The 16408-nt window shown below is 43.2% G+C and overlaps 1 protein-coding gene across 5 annotated transcripts in view; it reads right to left on the bottom strand.

Moving 5' to 3' along the window:
- Window positions 1–16408, bottom strand: part of LOC124605181 — a 179876-nt gene that overhangs the window by 134165 nt on the left and 29303 nt on the right. For all 5 annotated transcript variants that reach the window (XM_047136697.1, XM_047136696.1, XM_047136695.1 and 2 more), the window contains one exon: window positions 12564–12689. In XM_047136697.1, the coding sequence (XP_046992653.1) occupies window positions 12564–12689 (126 nt within the window). The remainder of the gene's footprint in view (window positions 1–12563; window positions 12690–16408) is intronic.

The following is a 16408-nucleotide window of genomic DNA, read 5'->3' as shown; positions in this document are numbered from 1 at the left end:
ATAATAATAATAATAATAATGGGTGATGTCATTCTAATGGCAGATTCAGAGTTAATTATGTGGTTGTTTCTTGACTGTCCTTTCCAAACCCCACACAGAAATATGGATAGAGGTCTTTCAGTCACAAGAGTTCCAGTCACCAGTTCATCATTTAGTCTAACAGTAGCATAAAGCATTTATAAAAAAAGAAAGTTGGTGTGATGCTGTTCACCTCATGAGGGTTCTTTCTTGGTTCAAAAATCAGAAACTATGTTTTGTTTATTCCAGTGGGATAAGAACTAATCCTAATGCCAAACATGATTAAAAATGCAAGAATATGTTTGTAATTTATGGATAAATAGTGTGTCATCTGCTCATGTATGTGATCAGTGCCTGGTGCCTCTTTGCACTGTACTAAGATGCTGAACAGTTCACATTTATTTTATTGGTCATTGTGTGCTTGCAGAAGCTGAGAACTGAAGGCTGGATAAATACTATACACTCAGATTCGCAGGGGTCAGGGGCAGGAGGGTAACTTTGTGATGCCAAAGCTCAAGCAAACTGCACTGCTAGTTGCTCATCAAAAATGATAGGGAGTCAGAATGAGTGGTGCCACAGAATGCTGCAGGATGAGTGGTACTCGCAGCGTTGTTTTTCCCAATAATGAGTGAGTACTAATCTTTTCCAATACTCTTCCTGGAGTTTTCTTTAATTAGATAGCAGGTCTGGACTGAGTCTTCTGAAAGTGTTAAGTACATTCCTTGACAAACATTATGCCGCTATAATGCCTTTTGGTAACTTTCATTCATTGTCCCGTCATGTTATCTGAGTTTTATGGCAGTGGGAAACTGACAAGGGAAACTCCCCATTGCATTCGCCTCAGATTTAGTCATAAGACAGCCTAGTGTATATGCCGTCAAAGACTGGAAACAGATCAAGAATGGAAAGAGGAAGAAAGTGTACTGAAAAACATAGTTGTGTACCTACAGCATTGTGGTTATGTTATCACGTTATTGGACTGCGAAGGAGGAGATTGGTGTTCAAATCTCGCTCATGCCCCAAATTTTTTTTTCACGAAATTATTAACTTTCCATCTGGTCACTTATCTTTTCTCCTTCTGAAGTCTTGGCAACTGTCATATTATACACTGGTTACAGAACATATCATATGGTAAGAATATATTACCGTTGGAAGTAAGTGTGATGAATAGTGAGAGCAGGCTAGATGCTGCATTGATCTCTCTCTCTCTCTCTCTCTCTCTCTCTCTCTCTCTCTCTCTCTCTCTCACACACACACACACACACACACAAAAAAGAGGAAAAGAAGGAAAGGAACCCCCCCCCCCCCCCCACACACACACACACACAAGCAGGTAAGAACTATGTTACAAAAAAACAATTCAAGCATCAAAACTTCCAAAACGGAATGCAAGAGTCATAACATGTGGCACTTGGGTAGAACAAATAGGAGGTATGTGTGCCTGGCACTTCCGTTCTCACACCACCTTGCAAACGGACGTTACACCACTACACAAACAAAAATGTGAATACCGTGAACAGACACTTCAATAACTGGACGGACAGTTCATAATTTTGTGGGGAAAAAAATAATAATAATAATAATAATTGGGGCATGAGTGAGATTTGAACATGGATATCCCCCTTCCCAGTCCAACATCGTACCCACATAATCATGATGCCATGGCTATGCAAGTATGCTCGATGCTACACATCTCGAGATTGGACCATTCACTGTTTCTATTTTGCTTTTTTTCCCCACAGTTCAGTACACCTTCTTCCTGTTTTCATGCTTAATACATATTCAGTTCTTGATGGGCTTTCCACTGGGCCTTCTTAAGACCAAATCTGAGGGGAGTGCGATAGGGAGTTTCCCTTGTGAGGCAAGAGGAATCACTGCATCTGATGCATGTAATATCACAGTTGTCATATGTCTGAGGATAAATGCACTTCTATCTTGAGAGGGGATAGCAGGATTTGAAGAAATCAATCAGCTTTTCTAAACTGAAGAGTATCCTGATGGGTATCACTGCGGCAGAGAATGGGCAGTCAAAGTGGTCACTATCACATAAAACATCGTGCATGTTAAAATGAGTCCACAAGAGAAAGCTGAGACTACAGACCAATATTCTGACAACTGACAAAGCATCATATGCTGCACTAAAATTAGTGGGAGACACAGAATTTAAAACACAAAAACTGAAATTATAAAATGGCGGTTATAGTAGATTGCTTGGCGAGACATTTCGATAATGCTTTGGATGTAGAAAGTATTGCAATGCTTAAAATCGATGTGTATATGTAGGGCTACCACTTCCAATGAAGTATTAAATTGTATCTCTTCACTAGTCTCATGGACTAACTAGTTGTTTGACCACATGGAGCATTCTCATGTAATGCTCTGCCACAATCTACATAGAATGGGTTGTTCCCACAGTGTAATAATATGTAACCAAAGTGTATGCATTTGAAACATCGAACAGCCAACAGTTCATGTGATCTGATATCACAATGATAAGATCACTGTTTTCACCTTTTGCAGAAGCGAGTCAACTTTGAAAGCTCAAATGAATGCCCCAGCATCTATCCTGCTATCCTCCAGGTTTCACTGTATGAAGTGAATTTGAAAATGGCCCTAAATCTCCATCAAGAAGGAAAATCATCCTTGCAGAATCTTGAAGGCTCTCAGGAGTAACTGATTAGTAAATCACCAAGTTTGTAAGAAAAGCCCAAATCTGTTGCTTGGGAGTTAAGAAACTAGACAGCGATGTCATCAGTCCTTCGGTCAAGACATACTTCACCTACAGTTAGTGACATTTGAAAGAAATTGAATGGATTACGAAAGTACTTGAATTAAATGCAATATTGATGCCAGAGCTGAGAAATAATTTAAGGAGAAGTAAAAGCATATGGGTAGGGCCAGTCCACACATTAGAGAAGATGTGGGATCTCTCTGTCTCATTTATGGCGAGAGACACTCCGCCCACAACGGATCCCCTGCCATCCTGACATGAAGGGCAAAGACAGTTACAGAGTAAAGAATGCCTTCTAGCTGGGTGAGTTGTAATAGTAAAAATCAGAAGACTAAAAATGTAATGGTCGTCAGTTGGACCATCAATAATAAAACAAGGCGAGAAAAATAATCAGGTTAGCAAGTGGGTGGGGCCAGGGGATATAGGCTGTCCCTCCCACGGGAGTCCCATCCCTGATCCATTGTAGTCCAAGCATTAAAGATGGACAGCAGCCACTATTCATTAGAGTGTTACCCCTAAAATGGAAAATAGGTTGCTGCAGGAAAGGGGTTATCTGAACCCAAAAGCAATTAGAATAGAGTAAAAAGGAATGAATGAGGCAGCTGGCAAAGAAGGTAAGCAAGAGTGTTCTTCTTTGCACCTGCAAATTTGCACGTAAGATTTTCAAAGTGAATGTTGGGTGAGTAATTGCTTCTCAAGCCAATAATAGACCAGTTCAATCCTTGGGATACGCATGATGATTGCATAAAAGAGCAAGAGTAAGTACTGTGGGACCCACTTCAGCAAGGAGACTGTCTATTGGACTAGAATGGAAAGTGCCAGAGGCAACTCTCTCCACAATGATGGACTGGGCACAAGAATTTCAAAGCAGAAGGTTCTGCCAAGTCATAAACCTGGGAACCATAGTCATATTGGTGCGGGACTAGGACCCAGTAAATATGAAGGAGAGTATTGTGATCTGCACCCCAAGAGGCATTGGCAAGGAAGCAGAGTCAAGTTTTACATGCTGCTAGTATTAAGCTGATGAATGTGGGGCAGCAATGTCAGCTTTTTATTAAAGAAGAGTCCCAAAAATCAGGACTGTGCAACAAAGTCCATGACTTCGTACCCAAGTAGACTTCTGGATAAGGACGGACTGTTGTGTGATGACAGAAATGCACGACCTGTGTCTTCGCAAGAGAGAATTGGAAGTTATGGGACAGGGTCCAAGCAGAGGCACTTCGGATGGCACCTGGGTGCTGGCATTCAGCAAAGGCTACAGACTGAGAGCTATACCAAAAATAAGTAGTCAACATGCAGTGAAGGGGTGACAGGTTTTCCAGTAGCGGTCCTAGTCCATAGGTCGTGATGAATGTAATACTCAGTATGGAGCCCTGCATAATCGCATTCTCTTGTACCCATGGGGGGAGATGAGCGATGTACCAACTAACAAAAAACAACCAAAGGGATAAAAACTGATGAGTAAAAATTGATAGGGGGATTTTGAATCCCAGTCATGGAGGTATAGCAATACATGCTCAAGCCAGAACCCAATGCTGAAATCCAGGCACTTGCCGATACCCACTGGCTCAGAATTTTTGTCAAGCCAGCATCTCAGCAACTATGACGTAAGCATCGAGGTAATAACCAATGTTTTCAGATGTTTCTGTGCCATTGTGTTGCTGCCCTCCAGTGTTTCTGAAATCCCACCACCTGCTGTGTACAGTGCTGCTGTCAAAGAGATGATCTTTGGCAGCTGTTTTCGCAGCCTGAGGTCCCCAGCAGCCTTCTGTCAAGTGACATGGAGTAGGGCAAAACTAGCTAGAAGTATTGGCTGCCTCTTGCAGTTGTGGTGATAGCTTGTTCTCTTTGTGTCACCGAGATGTGGAGTCATGTATTTAGAGGTGGTTGTGATATGCTTTTCATTGTGCCATCATGGGCAATACAGTGAAGATGCATACTATTTAGTATTCTTCTGTTTAGCTGAAGTGCTTCAAGTATTTTGTTCTGTTATCTGACCATAATTACTCATTCATTAAATGTTGGAAGGATCGGATAGTATTCTTACTTTCTGCCATCTGCAGTAAAAGTTGTTTCTCATAAGGACCAGCAAGTTGATGTCCCTATGGTTTGTGGTGAATGTAGTGTGTGTGTGTGTGTGTGTGTGTGTGTGTGTGTGTTTTGTGTGTTGCTAAACGACTTCCAGAGGAACAAACATATTTCAGAACACCTAATTCATGATGATAGATTAGGAACACACACACACACACACACACACACACACACACACACACACACACACACAAAATCACTGCAAAGCACGGGGACGGCAGCTTGCTGGTCCCTACAAGAAACAACTTTTACTGAAGATGGCATAAAGTAAGAATACTATCCAATCCTTCCAAAATTTGATGAATGAGTAATCATGATCAAATACCAGAACAAAATACTTGAAGCATTTCAGCTATACAGAAGAAAACTACACAGTATGCATCCATTGCCCATGTTGGCATGACGAAAAGCATATCACAAACACCTCTGATACATGACTCCACTTCTCGGTGACACAAAGAGAACAAGCTATCACCACAACTGCAAGAGGCAGCCAATATTTCTGGCTAGTTCTGCCCTACTCCATGTCACCTGAGAGAAGGCTAAGTCTCTGGATGCTGGGGTTAGCAACACATGTCGTGTGTGTTTGTTGTATGCAGTACTACTCCTACTCATTAAATGAATTTCTGGATATAGTAAGTGGGGAATCCCCCCCCCCCCCCCCCCAAAAAAAGGAATTAAGTGTCATGTAATATTTTATGTAATGTAATATCTTGTACAGACACCTTTTATTAACCTGACACATTCCACATCATTACGAATTGTCGCATTCATGATCTATGGAACAAGTACTAATCTGATCTAATGTGTAAGAACAGTTTTAATTTTGTGTTGGTCTCATGTTTTGCACCAGTGAGCATCTGTGTTTTCAGCACAATTCAACACCACGTTATCGAAATTGTTTTGCTCACTTGGTGAGATTTCCAGCATTTTTAATGAAATCTGAGTTGGAAAAATTAAATAATTAATGGAAAAATTAAATAATTAATGGAAAAATGTGTGTGTGTCAGCCCCCCCCCCCCCCTCAGTCACGAAAACCGAGTGCTCCCACTCCCACGTTACTGCTGTTTCAGTTTCAGTTTCAGCAGTGTTTGGCAGGTCATGTATCTGACCTCAGTCACAACAAGACCTGACCCATTGTATATAAAGACTGGCAATCTGGACAGGCTGGGCAGGTTTCGACAGCTGGGCTTCAAATCAGTGTCTGCCATGTGTCAGCTGCCTCTGCAAGCCTGCCAACATTTTTCCACTACACCAATGGAACCGCCAGCCAGGGGGTCCGGCCACAACCTACATGGGCTGAGGGTTGAGGTAATGTCCTGTCAGCTCCGAATCACCTTGGTCTGACAGCACCAACCACTACTGTCCAAGCACCAGCCCTGGGTTTGGCACAGGGCCGCCACTGACTACCACTGGGACCATATGTTGGCTGATTCGCATCGCAGTTACGAGAGGAAGGGCGCTTTTGTGTGACACAGCACTGAGGCAGTCCAATGCACTGCTAGCAAAGCTGCTGCCAAGCCATATTGATGAAAAGAGCTGACTCCAGTGCACCATCGCCAACAAATTCCAATAGTGTTTCACTCCCTGTTGCCGCCGCCACCGCCCGCCTCCAGTGGGCACTGTATCGATGCCTGTCCAACTTAAGACATCAATAAATAATTTGTCACCACTGGGTATCTTCATCTTCTGCACCGACTCCCACCTCCACCATAGAACTGCTCACCCACATTGATCCCACAGCCTCCAAAAGTGGTGTCAGAAAAGCTGTTTGAGATTGAAATTATTATTATTATTATTATTATTATTACTGTGGCAGTGCAGCAGCAGAGTTCAATGAAAACATACAAGTAAGTGTCAACTAAGTTTCTTTTCTATATGGGCCTGTCTGGCTGTTTCCCGCACTTCCTTTTCTCTTTTCTGGGATATATTGTTCACTTCTGGCACTAACAGATGAAAAAATGGCAGTAAGTGAAAAAGCATCAACTTGGAAAACAATTCAGCAGCTGCTGGATCAGTTAGCTCAAGTGCAGGTTGCTAATGTGGATTTACATAGGGAGGGAGACAAGCTAATGGAGTAAAAAGGGAACAGTCCATTCCTAACATTTGTATAGGTGTACGTACCACCTCATTATTGACTGATCGGTAGCAAGACAGGTAAGGTCAAGAAAAATGCAGAGGAAATACAGATGGATCTCACAGAGCTAACTGACCTGAAAAAAGACCAAAATCAAGGGAATGAAGACAGGAAATGATGCACCAATAACTGAAACAGAAACATAAGGGGAAAGCAACATGCTAACACAAAATTCAGAGCTAAATAAAGAAACATTATGCATTACGAAATGATGTCACCAGTCACTATGCCAAAGTGAATTGAGTCAATAAATAAACAGAACTTGGAGGGAACTACAAAGAGGAAGCAAGGCTTTAAAAAAATTTAAGAGAAGTTCATGGGGGAGACTGACAGTAAATTATATGCTGGAGGCATATTCAAAAGTCAGAGCACAGTTAGTTACACATAAATGATTTTACACTGGGTTTCATCAACCAGTGTTGTTTGTTTGTTTTGTTATGCTTTAGGACACAAAAACACTGGGGCCATACGCGCTCAAACCAAAACTATAGAACACAAAGCCAGAGAGGAGTTAAAAATGATTCTATGTCAGTCCCAATTGACATAATAGAAGACGGACAGAAACAGGCACATGGAAAAAGGGCTAAAAGAGACACCATAAAGGAACAGAGGTCCAAAACTAAAAATTAAATTGCTGTCACCAGATTGTTTTGGCAGATAAAAAGTAAAACACAGTCAACATCCCGCACGTCATTTGCTACAGCAGCCGATAACTCAGACGGCAAACCCAAACGGGAACATAAAAGGTTAAAAAATAGACATTCCGTCAGGAAGTGGCGGACAGTTAAAACTTGGGCGCAATGTATATAAAGTGGTGGGGCAGCACCGCTTAGCAAATGATGATGGCTAAAAAGGCAGTGCCCAATATGCAGCTGAGTTAAACTAACCTCCTCCCAGCAGGAGGGCTGGGAGGAGGTCATCCAAACCGCTGGGAGAGGCTTAATAATCCAGAGATTATTCCCGTGGAGTGAGAACCATTGGCGATGCCAAAGGGACAACACATCCTGACAGATGGCAACACAGAGATCATCGGAGGGAACACAGGTACTCACGGGCTGAGGTACTAGGATTGCAGCTTTGGCAGCAGCATCAGCAGCCTCGTTTCCTGGCAGACTGACATGACCAGGAACCCACAGAAACATCACACTGGCTCCACCAAGACTGAGCAGCTGACAGTTTTCCTGGACCCTCTGCACTAAGGGAGGGGCTGTGTACAGCGCACATAGACTTTGAAGACTGCTGAGTGAGTCTGAGCAGAGGACACAATTTAAACGGCTATGTCACCGGATGTACTCTGTGGCCTGATACAAGGTGAAGATCTCAGCTATAAATACTGAGGAGTGTGCCAGAAGCTGATATCTAAAGACATGGGTGCCGACAGCCATCAGTGTACACAAAGATAATATCGCAAAGTTCCATGTGAAGGTCGTGAAACTGAAGGTGATAGACTGAGGCTGGAGTAGTGTCCTTAGGAAGCGAATGAAGACCAAAGTTAACATGGGCCGCTTCACAATGCCAAGGTGGTGAAGGGTTCACACCCACAGGGAAAGGTGCAGGTCATGCGAAGTTAAGCCGCTGTAGTAAGTGCCGATAGTGAACTCCAGGAGGCAACAGAGAAGAAGGACAAGCCCCATACTGCCGATCAAAGGAATCATCAAGGTGGCGGCGTAGGATGGGTGACCACACATGCCAGACCAACGGCATGCATACCTGCTGAGGAGAAAGTTACGGCAGTAGGACAGGGGTAGTTCAGCAGCTTCAGCATACAGACTCTCAACCAGGCTGGTGTAAAAGGCGCCCGTGGCCAAACGGATGCCACAATGGTGGATAGTCTTCATTGATCCATTTTGGATTGTGAGATGACGGCTGGCATGAACTTCTTGATTCGATAATTTACCAACAGCCATATGTATTGTAGAAATTTATTTTATTTTATGAACTTCTATGTGCTACCAGTTTCGGCATTACATTGATGCCATCTTCAGGTCCCACCCGTCATAGTCGTAAAATCGCTACACACAGAAGGAGCCATATAACTGGATCCATGAATCAAATCGTCCTGCAACAGCTCTTGGTGGCCAGGCAACACAGCCTATGAAAATTTTCACACATCTTAGTATCTCATACCACATTATGAGCACCCACGCAACCTGTTAGTTTTAGCTATGCTATACTCTGGATTTACCCACCATTACTGCAGTCCTCAAACTGTTCAAAAAATCTTTCTACGTCTCCATTGTTGGGGAAAAGGCCTGGTTTGTGAAGTGATTTCCACCATTATAAATATTCTTGAATCATTCAGTTTCTCCGTCAAACTGCTTATCCACAAGCAGCTCAGCAACATGTTAAGGTAAGTTGAACTGCCCTACACGAGTCAACTTTCTCACCCAGTGACATCTCATAAATATTGGATGCTAAGGATAGAGAGAGACCAAGCGTAAACACGTTGCAAATGCTGGTATCATCCCCCATTTATCTGTGTTGACCTGCACCACTAACACTGATTGGGCAGATACCTGCACCTGCTGGAATTTACACAACAATCGCACCTCTAACAACAGATGTTCTGTGTTGTATGGTAAGCAATGTGAGAGCATGGCTAACCTAGTGTATATCCAGTGAGCCATATGTGTTTCGCACATCTGCAGGTTCTGGGCCATTGCAGGTGGTGGTGATGACTGCTTCAACTTGGTTGCCCAGTTTTGCTAAGCTGGCTGGGATCTCAGGTTCAATGGACTGAGTACAACTACTACTGAAGACCACAACAATTTCAGTACATTTATTCAGTACTGCATACAAGACCAGACTGGCAGGACTTTGCCATATACAGGATGATATTTGAGGGTTCAGTTCTACAGACCACTGCCATCCAAGAATGATCAGCAACTTATGAGTGTAGTTATGAGGGTCCTGCCACTAGTATAAGCTATTTTTATATGGTTAACTGACAGCATAGCTGCAAGAGCGATGGGTGATGATGTAATACTGAACTGACAAGTGCCAACATCCCTTCCTGGTTTGGTGTGCTTGGAAGAAGGAAGTTACAGGTTGATGAAGGTTTCTCGGGTCTCCAGCCAGGTGGTAGCGTTGATATCTCGCGACGTTTCGGGAAGTGTCATACTACCCATCTTCTGGCGAAGTGTCGAGATTCGCGGAGAACGAGCTATTTATATGTGTGGCCACCCCCCTCCACTAGACCTCGGGCGGCTGCGGTGGACCAGCTGCGTGCGCGGTGGTGGTGGGGATGGCGGTCGCCCCCGGCGATTCACGAGAATCTGGTCAACAGAGACAAGGGATACCAACTCAGCGCAGCATGGAACCCGGCGATAGCGGCAATCCGTCGGGAGCGCGCCCGTCAATGTCCTCCGTCGCTGATGCAAACAGAATGCTTACACCGAGAACCGAACGCGGCCGCCGGGGGCGACCGCCATCCCCACCACCACGCGCATGCCGCTGGTCCACCGCAGCCACCTGAGGTCTAGTGGAGGGGGGTGACCACGTATATAAATAGCCCGCTCTCTGCGAATCTCGACACTTCGCCCGAAGATGGGTAGTATGACACTTCCCGAAACGTCGCGAGATATCAACGCTACCACCCGGCTGGAGACCCGAGAAACCTTCATCAATAGTTTACGCCGGGAAAGCCTACAGTCACATTTAAGTTACAGGTTGTTACACAGTCATACTGATTTTTTTCATTCCTCTTTTTCCAAGCTATTAGCTGTAATAGCTTTGCAACTATCTCTCATATGCCTACATTCCTTATCATCTACCAATAAGACTACATGGCAATCAGTTTTTTGTAATTTTTTGTATTATGGAACTGAAATTCACAGCTATAATATCAATCTGCAAAGTAGTCCAGTGCAAGTCTAAAAAATTCTGTGCAGCTATAATTCACTAAAGTAACGAAAATGGTCTGCATTGCTCAGTTGTTGAATCGTTGCCTCTCATGCAGGCAGCCTGGGTTCAATTCCCACATGTGCAAGCTTTGACACAAAGGCACACATTTTACAAGCATTTCTGTGAAACAAAAAATTCCTAAAGGTGAAGAAAGAAAACAAACAGTAGCTTCTGAAACTGGTAATCACTGGTTTGAACGTGTTTCAGTTCCCCCCCCCCCCCCCCCCCCCTATTAGAATACCTACCTGTAGCCATTTTGTTGGAAGACCTCTCTCAGGTGTTGCAGCCCCCCCCCCCCCATGAATCATGGACCTTGCCGTTGGTGGGGAGGCTTGTGTGCCTCAGCGGTACAGATAGCCGTACCACAGGTGCAACCACAACAGAAGGGTATCTGTTGAGAGGCCAGACAAATGTGTGGTTCCTGAAGAGGGGCAGCAGCCTTTTCAGTAGTTGCAGGGGCAACAGTCTGGTGATTGACTGACCTGGCCTTGTAACACTAATCAAAACGGCCTTGCTGTGCTGGTACTGCGAACGGCTGAAAGCAAGGGGAAACTACAGCCGTAATTTTTCCCGAGGGCATGCAGCTTTACTGTATGGTTAAATGATGATGGCGTCCTCTTGGGTAAAATATCCCGGAGGTAAAATAGTACCCTATTCGGATCTCCGGGCGGGGACTACTCAAGACGACTTATTATCAGGAGAAAGAAAACTGGCGTTCTGCAGATCGGAGTCTCCAACACTAATGATTTTTTTCATGTTAATGCATTTTACTCTTCACAGGAATGATTATAGAACATGTAACTTTGCTAAAAAATTTACGTCAGCTGGGAATCTAAACCAGGCCCCACATACAACAGGTACACATTCCACCACAGAACTATGCAGCCCATCAAAAAAGCCATTTAATTTTAGAGAGTTAAAGATGCTTGGAGAACTTCAAAATTGCTTTTCTTGAGAATTTTTGAGAGTTTCACCAAACTGATTTGGGAAGAAGGAAGGAGGGAAGATTGGGTTTAGCGTACCACCACCATCAAGTCATTAGAGATGCAGCACAAGTTTCGATCGTGTCAAGGATCAGGAAGAAAATCGGCTGTGCTCTTTCAAAGGAACCATTCCAGCATTTGCCTGAAGTGGTTTAGGGAAATAACAGGAAACCTAAATCTGGACTACAGGATGTGGGTTTGAACAGTCATCCTCCCAAATGAGAGACCAGTGTGCTAACACTGCGCCACTTTGTTCCGTAAACTGATTTGGGAAATTGGTATCTGACTTCCATACTACTTCATGTACCATAAATATAAAAAAATAACAAATTCAACTGCCATGTGGCCCCCTTGTAAACTTGTAAACATTTCCTAGTTCGCTCAACTTACTTTCATCTAATCCAACTCATTTACAAACTGGAATGAGAGATATTTCTTTCTATTCTGTATTTTTTAGAAATTACATTCTCTAATCATTTAGAATAACACAACTGTTATGGTTCCTCAACAGCTATAATTCTTAAAATCCCATTATCAGCTTAATGAATTTAAAGAGCATTACTAAATGATGCCAAATCAACTGGCTCACAAAACCTGTTGTATTCCTAAATACTTTAGATATGTTTCAGTATTGTTTTTGTGCCTATTTATTCCTCAATGCCTTCACTATATTGTGAGTTGCCATACTTTATTTGCTCACCTTGTGCGACTTTCTGAAGACAGAACTGTAATAAGAGCCCGTATGGAGACAGCATGGAGGCCATACATCAAATAACATCTGTATTATTGTTAATGCATTTTCTTTTACTATCTGGTCTTCTGATGTCTGAAAAACAAATAACAAACAACAGAATTTAACAGTGTGACTCAGATGGAAGGCATTATCACAACCATCTACTTATTCCACAATGAAGAAGATTCAGTCAGTCAGTCAGTCAGTCAGTCACTCACTCACTCACTCACTCACAATGAAACGGAACAAAAACATTACAGTACTAAAAAGAAGACATACAGGTCAATTGGAGCACAGTGAACATATTAAATAAAAATATTTGAAAATAGCATTAATAATGGTCCAAAAAACAAACAATACATAGATGCTGATCAGTTGTACATACTAACTATATGAAAACATTCCACCATGTAACTTAACAATTGTGGAACCAAATTAAGAATGTACTACAGAGCATTATTTCAGTACAAGAAAGAAATGCAACAGATACGAATAATAAATGTGGATAGTGTCCCTTTGTAACTTTAATGTTACTAAATGGGGAAAAATTATATCTGAATCACAAAAGATACTGTCCAATAGGGAAGTTGGCTAGCATAATATTAATATGGACCACTAGGGCCAAATAACTCCACCCCTTTCCCCTACGGCAAACATGAACACACACACACACACACACACACACACACACACACACACACACACACACACACACCATTAAATGAAGATATTGACTAACAACAAAAATATGCTGACTGTGGACTTCAACTGTACTGTGAGGCAACAACAGCTGCTCCATTTTTGACACGCATATTCTATACCCAGTTATACGAATGGAGATCTGTACTATGTGTGTTTTGTCTGTGCTGAGCAATCTAACTTTAATTTCTTCACAAACTGAGTGACAGATTCCACATTTTACACAAAGTCTCTGCATCTATTTTTAAGTTGTTTTTCCAAATTCCAGCAGCCTTTTAAGATTACTGAGCCAGATATTTGGCTTCTCCACCACAATGTAGGTCTTCTTACATCACCATTAGGACCACTGCCCACTGCGGACACTGGATGCTGCCTGATGGCATTGAGGCCGTGTGACATGGTAACAGAAGTGTGTAAGCAGAGTAGACACGGATGGCGGATCACCCTAGTAAAGATAAGGGCTGCAAATGAGGAAATCCATTGAGATAAGCGACTTAGACAAAGGGCAGAGTATTATTACACAGAGAATGCGAACAAGTATCTTGAAAATGGTGAAGCTGGTCGAACATTTACATGCTACTGTCCTACAGAAAGAGATAGGACAGCGATACTACTATTAGACATTAAATGGTTGGATGTCCCTCACTCTACACAGAACATGGGGTTCAGAGGCTTGTCTGCTCTGTAAATCAGGATAGATGGTGATCTGTGGCATCTCTGCCGAAAGAGCACAATGCTGGTGCCTGCACAGTTGTTTCAGACCACACCATTCATCGTACATTGTTGAATGTGGAGCTCCATGGCAGACCACCCCTATGTGTTCACATATTGACCTAATGGCATCGTCAATAACAACCACAGTGGGCATAGGACTATTAAGATTCGACCATCAACGTAAACGTTTCGGCTCTTCAGGTGAATCACATTTTTGCTACACTAGGTGGATGGTCATCTTCACAAAAGCTATTATCGAGGTGAATGGTGGCTCAAAATGTGCAGCGGCCATGGATGCAAACTGGAGGAAGCGGTATTACGATATGGGAGACATTCTTCTGCACTTGCATGGAACCTATTGTAATAATCAACAACACACCAACAGCTGCGATCCACCTGCATCCCTTCATGCTTGAAGCCTTTCCCAACGTTGATGTCATCTTCCAGCAGTGTAACTGTCTGTGTCTCTGAGCCAGAACCGTACAACAGTGGTATGAGGAGTATTATTGTTATCGGCGACCAAATTCGCCTATGGAACCCATCTGCATCACTATCGGGTGACATCACTGCATACGCAAATTGGCAGTCCGTTATTCACATAAATTACATGACCTGTGCATAGACACATCTCCACAACCTTACCAACAAACTGTTGCATCCCTGATACGAATAATCTGGGATGTATTTCATTCCAAAGATGGACAAACACGCTATTAAGCAGGTAGTAGGACAGAAATAAGATTGCATATCATGTGAGATTAACAAATTTCAGATTCACCTTGGTCTGTGGATCTTCCTAAAACCTTTTGGAAGGGCGGCCTGTGATAGAATACAGATACTTTTGTAAGATAATAACATGTTAACAATATAACTGTTCACCTCTCTAAAAGTTACAATAGGAAACTAAACTTTAGTCTACTACAAGTCTTGGCAGAGTTGAAGAACAAGATAATTGGGCACCTTCTGTTATCTTGCAAAACTCTATGATTGTGTAAATTATCAATTTTCATGTGGCAACTGAACTATTATGGTCTTTTTTTTTGAAGGCATTAAAACAAGTAGAGTCATATGCACCCATGTCAAAACTGTATAACATGAAGACTAAGAGGAGTTAAAAACGACAGCACATCAATCCCAATCGACGAAAGAGAAGACAACTTAAAACAGGGATGTGGAGAAAGGTCGATAAAATACACCATAGAGAAACGTAGGTCCTGAACTGAAAATTAAATGGCCTTCGCCATATTGCTACAACAGATAAAAAGTAAACTGGGGGTGACAGTCCGTGTATTGTTCGCCAAAATGGCCAGACAGCAAACACAAACAAGAACGTAAAGGGTTAAAAAAAAGGCATTCCGTCAGGAAGCAGCTGACTATCAAAAGTTGAGCACAATGTGCACACAGTGGTGGGGAGCACCACAAAAAGATAGCGCCCAATATGCAACCTAGCTAAAAAGATCACCACATGGCGAGAGGGCCGAGAGGTGGTCATCCAAGCCACTGGGAGACGCTTAATAACCCATAGCTTGTTCCCATGAAGGAAGGACCAGTGGTGATGCCAAAATGACACCACTTGCTGACAGACAGCAACACAGAGATCATCAGAGGGAATGTAAGAACTATGCGGGCTGAGGTACGAGGACTGCAGCCTTGGCAGCTGCATCAGCAGCCTCGTTTCCTGTCAGACCGATGTGACCCGGAAACCACATGAACATCACAGTGGCTCCATCAAGAATGAGCAACTGACAGCTTTCCTGGACACACTGCACTAAGGGATGGACGGTGTGAAGCACACACAAGCTTTGTAAATACCGAGCAGTGTTCCGAAGCTGATACCGAAAAATGACGGCGCCAATGACAAAGGCGCACCCAACTCCATGCTCAATCTGAAGCCATCGGGTACTATCACGAAGTTTCATGCGAAGGTCATGAAACTGAAGGCAACAGAGAGAGGCTCGAGTAGTGTCCTTAGGAAGCAAATGAAGGCTGAGCTGAACATGGGCCACCACACAAAGCCAAGGTGGTGAAGGGTTTACACCAACCGGGAAAGTTGCAGGTAGCGTGAAGTTAAGCTGGCAGAGCAAGAGCTAAATGTGAACTCCAGAAGGTAACAGATAAGAGGGGCGCGCCCCATACTGGCAATCAAAGGAGTCACCGAAGAAGGTGGCATAAGATGGGTGGCCACGTATGGCATACAAACAGCACACATCTCTGCTAAGGAGAAAGTCACGGCAGTAGGACAGTGGTAGTGGCAGCTTCTGCATGCCGACTCTCAACCGGGCTAGTGTAAAAGGCACCAGTGGCCAAACAGATGCCATGTTGGTGGATAGTATTGAGACAGCATAAGAGGGGCAGACATGCATACGCATATACGAAACATCCATAATCTAGTTTCGAAC

Source organism: Schistocerca americana, chromosome 3 (assembly GCF_021461395.2).
Source record: "Schistocerca americana isolate TAMUIC-IGC-003095 chromosome 3, iqSchAmer2.1, whole genome shotgun sequence".
In the NCBI taxonomy this organism is placed as follows: Eukaryota; Metazoa; Arthropoda; class Insecta; order Orthoptera; family Acrididae; genus Schistocerca; species Schistocerca americana.
This window is presented reverse-complemented; position numbering and strand designations above follow the sequence as displayed.